Here is a 12,640-nt window from a genome sequence, read left to right on the forward strand (position 1 = left end):
CACCACCCGTTCCAGGTCTAAAAGCCAAGGAAACACCAGCCCTGGCTCTCAATCAGTTATTTAGTATGATTTGGCTCCAACAGGTATTTACAGTTCAAAGGGCTTCGTGGCCTGTTTGGGGGGTGTCCCTCCTCCTCTATTGTATCCCCTTATCTGGAGCAGGCTCTGACAGGCTTATGCTCACTCTGCCAGGGTAGATAGGGAAGGCCGGTCTCACTGCATCTGGCCTTCATCCCCCCCCTCCACCCCGCCCTCAGGAGCAGGGAGATACTGGTACAGCCTGGCCTGGCTGGGAACACCATGGCACGGAGTTGCCGCTGCCCTTGTGTACACAGTCATCTGCAAACAAGCTCGTCAATTATTAATAAAGCTCAGCTCAGCCCCAGGAAACTCAATCTAAGCAGGGAAGGAGGCACAGCTTAGCTCACGGGACAGTCACTCCCCAGGGAAATGCAGGAAGAGGAGACACTCTCTCTAGATCAGGAGCGTGGATAGCTCAATAGTTTCCTAAGAACAGCTGATCCCACTGAAAGGGAATCTTCATTCTGCTTTGGGTCCCTCACCAGCATGGTCTGGAGTGAAACCGACTAAGAAGAGAGAGGCACGACCATTGATTCAGGTACTGTGAACCTTCCTTTCTTTTGGACAAAGTAAACGATGCCTGGACATTGCTCTTCGTACACTGGGTTGGCTCTAAGGCGAGTGCTCAGCTCTATAAGGTCTCGTTCAACTGCATTTGGTGGTGTCTGGAGGCGGGAGACCCCTGTAGTCTGTGCAGTTTGTAGCCAACTAGGGTCTACCAAGAGTTATACAATCCCCTCTGTGAGCCAAGAAAATACCATAATCTCCCTACCACAGATGGGGAAACTGAGGCACAGGAGGAGTTTGGTGACTGACTCAAGGTCATACAGCAAGTCAGCATCAGAGCCAGGATTAAAACTCAGGAATTCCACATTTCCAGACGAAGCTCAGAGCATGTTACCTATTACCGTTATTAATTCATGTAAAGAGAAACCCCCTCTGGAGATTAGCACATTAGAGACTGGTGCCAGCTGCCAGAGCTCTTTTCTGATTCACAGATGCACAGTGTTTTTGGGGGAAGGAGGAAGTTGGTCTGTGCGTGTTTGGGAGCGTTTCCATGTGGCTGGGAGCTCCCAGTCACCAAAGAGGGGGAGTGAAATCTCACACTGTCGAGCTGCAGCAGATTTCAGGGCACTGCCAGTCAGTTTCCTAACAGGAGAAACCAGTGGCATGGAATCAGGGTATTTACACTACATACACCAGTCCTTGGACAAAGGTGGTCACAAACAGCATGCAGGCAATCCCCTCCTTCAGGAATTGCAGCCAAAACCCAATGCCTAGTTTCCAAGAGGAAAGTCTGCCCCAAGAATTGATGCTAGATAGGAGAGCAACTCAAACAGGTTCTTTCTGCCTCATGCCTATATGGAGCCTCAAGGCGCTGCAGCTTCGAGCATAGGCAGTTTGTAGGTGGCTCTTCAGCCACCTGGTGGGTCATGGGCATGGGCACACGTGTGAGCAGGTGTATCCATGAGGCAGCCGGTAAGCTGAGTGGAATCAGGCAGAGGTCTAGCTGGCTTGGAGCATATGGAGTCCCCCCCCCCCCCCCGAGTTTTGCTTTGAGTTCTGGGTTTGAACAAATGTCACAACCTCAGAGCAAAACTCAGCTGAGACAGCTGGGTTCCAGCTGCTCTCCTGGGAACCCCCGAATTTCACAGGATTTCATTGAATCCATCCTGTGTGATGCTGAACATCCATATTAAGGCCAGCTGCCGAGGAGCAGACCCAGTGACGTCCCAATGCCAGGATCACAGTGCAGCCATGTACACAGGTGCAACCTTTGCAGTAGCCAGACTGCTGTAAGGTGTGCTCAGGATAAGGATGCTGCGCATCCGAGGATTGCCCTATATACAGCTGTTCTGCGGCTTGGACCAGCCCACTTGCCATGAGGGATGCACATGGTCTTGCTGCCAGAGCATCACGCTTCCCACAGAGGACCTGAATGGAGAAGTCAGCATAAGTGACTGATTCCTTCCCTGGCACAGCTGGGTGTGGGGGTGCTCTACTGCTTGGTCTCATTAAGGGAGGGTCCCGAGGAGCTCACTCAAAGACCAGAGGACACATACAGATTGAGCAAATATATTTTTTTTCCTCTGGGAGGTGGGGGGAGATTCAGGTAAATTGACACATTTCACAAATTCATGTTGATGTTGGCAAATTATTTTAGCTGATAAAAAAATCTGCAAAAGTCAAAACATTTTTTGTCAGTTTTGAAACAAAACATTTTGACTTTTTGATTGGAAACACCTTCTTTTTAAAATTACCTTTATTTCTTTAATTTAAAAAGGGGAGGGAGAGCTCAAAATTGAAACAAAAACATTTAGCTTGACTCCAACTGAGCTAAATTTATTTATTTACTTTTCAATTTGCTGAACTGGAAAATTTCACTTTTGGGTTGACCCAAAATGATTTTTTTCCTCTGATTTTTCAAAACTATCAGTGAACCAAAAAATCCATTTCCCCCACAGTTCTAGTTCCAGAGAAGCGCTCTAGCGGGGGGTGGGGAGGCTGGCAGGCATGTGCATATCCCTGTCTCTCATTTTGCCATCGTTTGTTTTCAATTAATAGTCTGCCTCCTGAGGGCTAGTCCTAACTTTGACACTGACTCAAGCACTGACCTTGGGCAGTTCATGCAGCCTCCTTGTTTCGGTATCCCCATGTAGGAAGGAGAGTCATTGCTACCTTGGGTCGCAGAGGTCTGGAGGAGGAGGGGGGAATATTCACACCCAAACCTAGCAATATCAGCACTAACGAAGGGCTGGATGTTACTTGGATTTCTTTGCAGTTGCTCTTCTCCTCCAGAGGGGAGAGTCAAAAGCCCTGGAGTAGGTTCTCTTAGCAAAGGAACTGAAGATAGAAGCTACAGCTGGACAGGCCTAGCAGCCATCCAGGGGTGCTCCCTACTCTGCTGTGCTCAGGCGGCTGACCTGTCACTCCGCAGAGCACACCCAGCCTTGGGATACTTCTCCCTTCAGGAGGAGCCATGGGTGTTTGTTGGCCTCTGGTACTGACACCAAATCTGGTGAGTGCCTACGCTTTGGCCTAGTAACAGCTACTCCACGGGGCCTGCTCTGTTCTGACAAACCTCCCCCGTCAGGCCAGATGTTAGCCTACCTCAGCTTTTATTTATTTCCCCTTATCGGCCCAGCACGTGGTGTTTACAGTGGCTGAACCGCAGGAAGGCTGTGGTTTATGTTATGGCAGATACCGAGCAGGAAATACCCCGACGGAGCGTGCGTGGGGAGGTCCAGTCAGCTGGGACGAGCGTTTATCCTGCTTGACCAGGCCACAGAAATTGGGCAAGGCCTAAAAAAAATTCTGCGTGCTATGGAGGGTGGTTCTAGGCCCTCTAGGGGTTTAATATTCAATGCAGAATTTCTTACAGGGTCAGGGCCATTTTCAAGACATTTCACTGCACTCGCAGGCCCCTGGGGCAGGAAGGGTCATTTCTGTCTTGACCCAAAGCAATTAGGGTGGGTGGTTCTGCCCAGGTCCCTCCTGCTGAAGTGCAGCCGGAGCAGACTCCCACTCTCAGCACAAACCAGCAACCAACTCTAAAGTCTGGAACCTGAGCCAAGGCCCAACTAGGATTTCACAGTGGGGAGGTGCTGGGCCTCTCACTCCCTTTGGCAGGTCCCAGCTTCAGGTGAGAGAACCCCAGTTAGACATGCTCCAGTGGAGCGGTGGCCTGTTGAGGGTGGAAGCCGGGCTCTTCTGCCATAGCTGAGATTGACGCCCTGCATTACAACCTGTCATGAGGATGCTGTATTGTGCTGGCAGCCACAAGGGAGGGAGGGAGGCAGGCAGCAGCCTTGGGGTATGTGTCTGCTTTGGTTTGGTTTAATTCTCATTATGTTGTCTGGAATCCCAGGCATCCAAGATGGGACTCTAGGGGCTTCCAGCTGATGGAGAATTTCCTGCAGGGGATTGTTCAGACAGTGATGGCACTTTATACACGTATAGCACTCTTCTTCCAGAGATCTCAAAGTGTGTCACCAACCCGTCACCTCCCTGGACCCCCAGCCGAGTAAGAGATCATTCTCCCCATTTTAAGGATGGAGAAACCAAGGCACAGAGAGGGTGCAACTTGCCCAGTGTCACACAGGATGAGTTCATGTCTTCTCTCTTTGAGAACACAATGCCAGACATGCCCTTAGCATAGACCTCCCCTTAGCAGCAGCAGTGACATACTGGCCAGCAAATTTTCTTCCTCCTCTAGATCCCTTCCCCACACCCCTGGAAGACCAATGGCATACAACCCCACTCCCCTGAGACTCAGCCCGCCCACAGCGATACTCAAACTTAATTCTTGTCTTGACACCAAAGCCCATGAAGACTAGAAACCTACAGAGTCGCAGCAAAGTCAGTCACAGAGCAGGGAATAGAATCCAGGAGTCCCAGATTCCCTTCAACAACACAGCCTCGTTTTAAAGTGTCAAATGCCCAGCTATGCTCTCAGAAACCACCAGCTGCAGCTGGGCCCACAGCAACATTTCAATAGCCCAACGCATTGTACCTTGGACCAAAGTGCCATTGCACTCCAGAGCAGCCAGTGAGAAGGTTCTTGCTCTGTCAGGTCACTTCCTTTTTCAGGCATTTGTTTATGGGGAGGAGCATTATTACTGCAGACACCCTTCTGCTAGAATGGGGGAAAGGAGATTTACAGATTCTAATCAGCAAGCCCCAAATTGTAGTGATCTTACCGGATATGTGACTGACTCACCATGTGGCCTTGCACAAGCTACCTCACCTTGCTGTAGCAGCTTCCCCACCTATAAAATGAAGATAAAGAATACTTATCTACCCACAGCATAGGGGCATGATGGGAATTATTTAACTGTGCAGTGCATTCCATTTATAAAAGCACTTATATGTGGTAAGCGTTAGCAATTAATGTATATGCTAAGCACAATAATTTACGTCCATTTAAAGAAAAACAACAGGTACAAAGGCAAACACTGCAGGAGAGAGCACAGTGTGTGAATCTCCTGTGCAACAAGCTGCAGCCCCTCAGAATCAAAGGACAGCTGTCTTTGTACGTATGCAGAGTCCTTCAAAATCTAAAAGGTGCACACTACACAGAGAAAGTGGCTGTGACAGTTGCATAGCTACAGAGCACCACTGTGCTTCTGCTGGCTTGAAAAATCACCATGAGCTGAGATTTGGTGCACAACAGCAGCTGACAGAGTTGTCCAGGATGGTATGGACACACTAGATTTTTTGGTACAATATGTTAACTGGATTCCCCCCCCCCCGTATATTAGAAACCACCATAACATGTTGTCCCCATGTAGATCATATACATGAAGTCATGCAAGTTTCTGTGCTGAGACGCATGTAAATAACCCGATCATGTTTTCAACAGCACTTTAATTTCACATATCAACATGCTATGATAACAGTTTCCAAAAAGACTCCCTTCTTCCCCCCTCTCCTATTAAAAAGCAAATATCCCCCAGCATGCAGAGCCAGGCAGCCGTTAGCAAGCCTTCAACAACAAAAAACAGGGCAGAGGAAAAGGCAATAAACTCTACATCAGCAGAGCCCTTGGAAACAACAGGCCCATGCGCAGTTCAAGGAGCAAATGAGGTGCAATTACATTGAAATTCTTCTGTTCTTGTCAATCAGATCTGGACTAAAGTACACCTCTACCCCGATATAACGTGATCTGAAATAACATGTATTTGGATTGAACACGGTAAAGCAGCGCTCCAGGGAGGCAGGGCTGCGTGCTCCGGCGGATAAAGAAAGTTCAATATAACGCGGTTTCACCTATAACACGGTAAGATTTTTTGGCTCCCGAGGACAGCGTTATATCGGGGTAGAGGTGTACATAGAGATTTACAGCGTTGTAACAGCCACCTCTGTCTTAGCTATTCACTTGGCCTGTGAGACAGGTACACAAACACCATGTTGACTGCAATTCTAATTCTTTTGTCTGATTCATGAGTGTTGGATAAAAGCAGAAGTCACTGTGCCCAGCCAGGTCTCTAGAGGTTCTGAGATTTGAATAAGCCCCTCTCCTGGGCCAATAGGATTGAGCTGGAAACCTCCAGAGAACAATGTGTCATGAGATTTCTGGGGCTTGCTGCTTCTGGTCTCCCAGCGCCCACACAATATCTCAGCATAGCTGCTTGTGGCACAGGAGAAAAACAAGCTAATGGGGAAAAGAGCTGGCTGCCCTTTGTCCTGCTGCAAACAGTCTTGGGTCAGTTCAAGGGTGGCTCTTATTTGGCTGAGCCTGTCTGCGGAAGGGATCCAGGAGGCCCACAGTGTGGATGTGAGGATGAGCTGTTTTGGCTGCCCAGCTTCATGTAGAGCCGTTCTTCTTCGTGTGAGTCACATTAGTTTGCAGAGGCATTTCCAGTTTGTCTGAGCACTTTGGAATGAGGAATCTTCACTTCCTCAAAGCAACAATATCAGCAAGTGCCTGTCACTCACTTTAACCTTTGCTGCAATTTCTTCAAAGGGCCAGAGATGGAAGGTGACCTCTCCTGCACCTCGACCGAGGGACTGAGGAGCTGCGAGCCCCCAGAGGGAGGCAATGCCAGCATGGAAGGAGCGATGGGGCCAGCCTGGGGTGCCACTCCAGACCACAGCAGAGGAGGGATTACAGGCCTGGAGCAGCATGGCTGTACTGGAAGTACACCTTCTTCTGGGCTCACAAGCACCGTGTTTGAGCCCAACCTCCCTGCACATGATGGGCAAGAACCCAAGTGCACTTCGGGAGTCACCAACACAAGCTTTGTTGGGGATCCTCCACCCTATTCTCCTCCAGACCCTAAGACCGCTCACTTGATGTACCCACCTTTCCAGGCCATCTCAGGACAAGTGCCCATCATGTACCAGCCAGGACCTTCCCAGCAGAATTTACCTCCTGGCTCCTTCCCATACACTATTGTATGTAATCACGGTAGCACATCTCATTACTGTTGAGTGTAATGTTCGTCCCTACCCTGCAGTCCCCCCATTACCAGCATGCAGTGACACTACAGATTAGTTACCTAGGCTGCCGCAACCCATGCATGAGCTTCCTGCCTGGGGCCAATCTTTCACCAACTCTGGGGGAAGGAAAGGCAGAGACTCCACATACTGCCCAAGGTAGATACCGGGGCCAGCCTTGAGCACATGCAGTACAAAGCGACTACATGGACTCAGCAACTTGTAGGCTAGTCTCAGCTCAGCCTCCAGCAGCTGGGTCAGAAGGGGAAGCCAGCAGATGGCAACGGTACATAAACAGGCAGGTCTGTACACTACAGAGAGAGTTCCCACCAGTCCTAGAAAAGGATGGTGCAGCATTGCCTCCCAAAGGAAATGGTGGAAGCCCCAAGGCGTGAGACCTGGAAATCCAGAGTGGACAATGCACTGGTAGACAGAGAAATAAATAGCATAAGGAGCAATCCCTCAGAAGGGGTGGGTTCACCTACATGGGTCCTCTCCTATCTGAAACTCCAGCAATTCCACAGCAAAGGGATACCTAAGGCAGTGGCCCTTTGTCCTGGGATCCCTCTCTCCATGTTGCAGGTGTCCAAAAATTACCAGTACCCTTTGCTCTGTTTTGCAGTACAATGGGCTTCCTGCCAGCAGGCTTCCAGGAGCGGCAGACAGGAGGCGCCCGCCCAAAGATTATATGGTGGAGTCGGTGCTGGTGACGGTTTTCTGCTGCTTATTGACAGGGGTGATCGCCCTTGTCTACTCCCATGAGGTAGGACGTGCCCTTTCCTTCCTGTGGCCTGGGCGCTTTCAATTTGGTTGGAGGAGGGATGAGGGGTCACTGTGCTTAATATAGTTTATTCACCTATTAGGGATGTGGTTAGTTACACTGAACAATTGGCAGCACTGATAGAAGCACTCCAGTTGCTAGGCACCAGTTACATGTTCATTTCAGTGGGATTCTTCCCCATGTTCCCACTTTATACAAGGGACATTCTCAGCTGTAAGGATATGCTCATAAGATCCTAAGAAAGCTCTGCTTAACGCCCTAAAGGATGGGTCAACGAGGCCCCTGTCAACACATGCTTGGGATGTGGGCAGGCAGGAAGAATTCCCTTCCTCTCCAGATCTCTTGATCAGTTCAGCATGGTGCATGTGACCATCCAGCTCCATGGTTAAACTTCCAATTCCCATTTATACCGGGAGTCCCAACTAACTGTCTATTTCCTCCTTGAATCCCAGTAACATGGGTTCTGCAAGTACATTATGGGGCAGAGAATTCCCAATGCTGATTGCGGTCTGTGAAGTAAAGCGTTGGACTTAGCCCAGAGCTCTGGAAATAAAATAATGCCCTGGTCATCCTATGGCTGCTTAGTTCATACACATCTGTACATGGGTCACTATTGCCAGACAATGTACTCCTGTGTGTCTGACAGGGTGAATAAGCCGGTGGTTGAAAGACAGCCTGGTGCATATTGCTGCACTTTCTGGATAGATGACTAATGCTCTTTCTTATCAACAAAAAGGCTTTTGGGAAGGGTGCTGACCGTGCTCGCTGGTTTTCTGCATGGATCCATAGTCAGAGCCTTAGATGGTCTCAAATTTCATCCCTCTTCATTAGTCACAGTTAGTGCCTTTGGTTTTAATCAGATATGCTTAAAGCTCTTTACAGGGAAACAGGGCCCTCTGTTTGGGAGGCCTCAGAACTGTCTTTGAAGTGCAAGGAACTTGCATCTCTCTTCTCATTGTCCACATTCTCTCCCCCAACCCTAGACACGAGCAGCCCTGAACAGAGGAGACCTGATCCAAGCCAAGCTAGCATCCAAAAAAGCCCGATCCCTGGTTTTCTTCAGCCTGCTCTTTGGAGTGTTCGTTTGCATCAGCTGGGTCATCTATGTAGTGGTGGTCCTTTATCTATGACAGAGATAGGCTGCATCACGTTAACCCCACAGGCTGCATCACGTTAACCCCACAGACAACAGGCTGCATCACATTAACAGCTCACCACTGTCGTCAGCAGCATCTGGGGCAGCAGGGCAAGCACCTCGTCGTGGGCTAAGAGAAGTGCCGTGATACAGCAACATGGCATGGAAATCAGAGGGTGTCTGAGCTGCCGTGTTTTCTGCCAGCAGATACTATGCAGCACAGGTTTATGCTTGTCCAGCCTCTGGGATTGTATTTCATTCTCTTCCTCAAGTGCAGTGATTGTGGGGTATTGTGCCAGGCCCAGCCAAATCAGCAGCACCACTGCAACAACTCAGGTGCTGCCCCAAAGCCAGCACGGAAGCAACCCACCTGCCTCATCCAGCCCCAGGGGACTGCAGGACAAGTGAGCAAGTTCCACCGGGCTGACCGCCGCGTTGCTTCAATAACTTGGGGCAATCCAAAAGCTGAACATCAGCTCCACAAAACATTGCGTGTCCCAGGGCATCTCCCGTGATTTATCAACCTCCACCGCCTCGTTCATAGCTTGTGGCCTCCATTCCCAGCACAGCATCTTGGTGGGAAGAAAACTTGCAGTGTTGGCTGGCTGAAGGCAAGGAAGCTGCCAGCACATGAACCCTCTCCCCTCTGCTAGGATATCCCAGTTTAGCTGGAATTCCTTTGTGGCTTGTGCTGAACAATGATCTATCTAGAAAAGGCGGAATCACGTCAATCAGTGGAGAAAACCACCCAGGAGCTGTCATATGTTCCCCGATGGCAACACATTTTGTGATTGTGTTTTAGGCGCACAAAATCTGGAGATATCACTCCAATTCATGGGACTTGAATAAGAGGAAACACACCTTCCTGATGGCCTGAATATCAAAAGTGTTTAACATCCAGAATCTCTGTTTGAAACGGCCAGCAAGGAACGCAAAGGCCGTGTTATTGCAGGATTTCATAGGAGCAATTTAACCCGTTCTGGGGATTGTGGCCCAAGAAAGCTCAATATGAAAACACATTTTTTTTTTTAGAAACCCATATGTCCCCCATTGCTGTTTCTAGATTTCAATAAAAAAAAAAAGATAGGTTTGTCAAAATCTCAAGTTTCCATATGTAACTATACCCACATAACAGACCTCCGCTGACCCATTTTAAAATCAACCACTCTCTTATGGGCAGGTCATTTCATAATCGTTCACTATGGCATTTCCTGTGTCTTCTCCTGAAGCAACTGGTTCTGGCCACTGTCAGAGACAAGATCTTGACTAGATGGACCTCGGGTCTGATCCAGCCTAGCATTTCCTATGCTCTTCAGCCCGAAAAGGGGGCCCTTTAGGCTGAGGCGGGAACACATGGATGGGGGCCCTCCCAGTACTGGGGACATGCTGCCGGTCCCCAGAGCTGTCAATCCCCTCGCTGTGTTCACATGAAACATTGTTTAAATAAAATCTTTGCATTTGACTTGTAGGAGGACGGATGGCTCCAAGGGTGTGGGTAGGCCCAAGTGCAGGCTCAGGATAAACAGCTGGCCTAGTAAGCCAGGGCCTAAACTCCGACTCACCTATGCCGCCTGCTGCCCTGCCAGCCTTAAGGGGAAATGCCTGTTTGTTATTCTAAAGGTTACACCAATGACCACATGCTCAGCTCCCTAACGCAGGGGCCGAGTTCGCTCCCTCCCCTAGGGTCGCCTGGCTGTTTACTGAAGCGTCTGCACACGGCGTGTGCTTGCAGAGGCAGATGGACTGGCAGTGAGGTCTGTCCCCACACGTGCCTCCCAGTGATCTGAGATGTCAAGAGACTGGAATGAACCAGAGGGATACATGTTGGACTGTCTGGTTTGGTGACCATGACTGAGCATGATGAAAAGAAACAGCATCAGCCACTCATTGGACTTTACCGACTTTAGCCCTTCTGCAAACGTCTACAGAACCTTCCTCCTTTCCGGCAGCATGACAAGCCCCCTTCACAGAGCCCCATCCCAAACGCTGTAGTCTCAGGATTTCTGCTGCCACATTTGCACTTGTACAGCGTGACAGGGTGTGAATTCTGATGGAATAAGTGGGTCCAGAGAGTCAACGGTGTTAACATGACCCTGACACTGTACGACATTAAACAGTTAAACATGGTTTGGGGGTTTGAATACAGAGACCTTGCCCTGCTTAACCCCATGGCAACAACCACAACTAAAAATATTTGTAACCTTTCATTAAAGAGACAGAACAAGAAGGAAAAAAACCCATTTAAAGCATTTGAAATGTGAAGAATTAAGTAAGGCTGTCAGTATGCCTTAAACCCTTTCCTTTTAGCTGGTGAAGAGTTTTCATAGGGACACCCGTCTGACAGTCTATTAGAGGGTATTAAAGACAGTAACTGTCTTTTTTGGGGAAAAGAAAAATAGTTGAGATGGGCTGGAGCGCTGGTTGTTAAAGTCCAGTCAACTCTTTCCTTTGACACAACACACAACAAATGCATAAAAGGGGACAGAAAAGAACAGCAGAGATAGAACATGCAGCTTCTGTCTCTGACGCAGACTTCCACTTGTGAGCAGGCTGCTGGTCGTCTTAGCCTCACTCAAAAATGGGCCAATTTGTTCAGACTGTTTGCGGCATTTCTTTTAGCTGTTGTTTCTGATTGTGGGCTCATGGCAGTTTTGCAAAGGGCAGAGCTGTCTTGGCCAGCTAAGCCAGACACTTGCTAGATAGAGGCAGAGAGAGACAGGAAAGAGAAGAAATAAAGTGGGGAAGGAAAAGGACATGAGGGAGGGGTGGCAGCAGGAACCCAAGTCTCATGCCAGGTGCTGTTCAGGATTTAGCTGAAGCCAGTAGAGTGAGAACGTCATCTGGGACCCCCTCTCTGGCCTGGTCTGACAGGACAGTGAAGGCCCAACAGTGTCATGGTAGATCCCAAGGGAAGCGCTCATTCCTTTCAATCTACACCTGATGTTTTGACATGACCCTCTGAAACTAAGGGTCCCAAAAAGGGAGTGACGGGCAGCATCGCCCATCCCCTCGTTATATTGTTCACCAGCTAAGCCGAATTCCCAACATCAATGTGTTGGTTCATTAATTTCCAATTCCATTGTCCTTGGTTTACCAGTCATGTCTTAACACAGTCCTTGGGTGGTCTCAGCAGACCTCGGTGTCCGGACTAATTTTTGTAAAATTGCAAGCAATTCTATGTAACCAGCTGAGTTGGACTTTCATTACCTTGGACAAGTTAGGGTACAGGCCTCCACACAAGATAGGTGTCCCTCCCCCGAATACCTCCCCAGCTAGCTTGTTGGAACAGGGAGCACGCCAGTAAGAAGCACACTTGAATTTCAGTGAGTGCAATGGGGTCACTATACCTGGAAGTCAGTGATCATAGCAAGACACCTTCCTTTAAATACAGAGAAGCCTTGAAACTAGACAAATAAATGACATCACTGGTTACTGTAACAGTGACCTAGCCAAATTGGCCAGGGTGGGTCCACTTGCAAAACCAAGTGGTTTGCAATTGAAATGCAGTTTTCTGGCCAGCAGAGGGCAGGATTTTCCAAGACTAGGCCAGTTTTGTTTTTCAGAGCTAGCCTGTTACCAAGTACTTACAGGAAAAAAGGGGAAGACAGTGTTCAGTGGCAGGTCACAAGCATCTTTTCGGCAATTTCTCCAGAGAGCTTAATGCAGGTAAAGCAGGACTGTCCGCATCACTCACAACAAACATT

General features: G+C 49.0%; 1 protein-coding gene across 3 annotated transcripts; it reads left to right on the plus strand.

Annotated features, from left to right (window-relative positions):
- Positions 1 to 278: 278 nt before the first annotated feature.
- Positions 279 to 11,172, plus strand: PRRT1B (proline rich transmembrane protein 1B). 3 transcript variants are annotated; one of them, XM_044992676.1, is made up of 5 exons: positions 279 to 619; positions 3,950 to 4,105; positions 6,548 to 6,978; positions 7,643 to 7,783; positions 8,785 to 11,172. In XM_044992676.1, the coding sequence occupies exons 3-5, from the start codon at positions 6,556 to 6,558 to the stop codon at positions 8,929 to 8,931; spliced, it is 711 nt and encodes a 236-aa protein (XP_044848611.1). In that variant the 5' UTR covers positions 279 to 619; positions 3,950 to 4,105; positions 6,548 to 6,555; the 3' UTR covers positions 8,932 to 11,172. The 3 variants fall into 3 exon arrangements, with proteins under 3 accessions (XP_044848611.1, XP_044848610.1, XP_044848612.1); XM_044992675.1 differs by lacking the exon at positions 3,950 to 4,105 and having other exon boundaries at positions 281 to 619; XM_044992677.1 differs by lacking the exons at positions 279 to 619; positions 3,950 to 4,105 and adding an exon at positions 5,801 to 5,860.
- Positions 11,173 to 12,640: the final 1,468 nt, after the last annotated feature.

Source organism: Mauremys mutica, chromosome 18 (genome assembly GCF_020497125.1).
Source record: "Mauremys mutica isolate MM-2020 ecotype Southern chromosome 18, ASM2049712v1, whole genome shotgun sequence".
Classification (NCBI taxonomy): Eukaryota; Metazoa; Chordata; order Testudines; family Geoemydidae; genus Mauremys; species Mauremys mutica.

Bases quoted from the DNA above. Each gene is read 5' to 3' on its own strand.
- PRRT1B (XM_044992676.1), top strand. From the start codon at position 6,556: ATGGAAGGTGACCTCTCCTGCACCTCGACCGAGGGACTGAGGAGCTGC. The intron at 6,979-7,642 runs GTATGTAATCAC...TCTGTTTTGCAG, and splicing joins GCTCCTTCCCATACACTATT to TACAATGGGCTTCCTGCCAG. The intron at 7,784-8,784 runs GTAGGACGTGCC...CCCCAACCCTAG, and splicing joins CCCTTGTCTACTCCCATGAG to ACACGAGCAGCCCTGAACAG.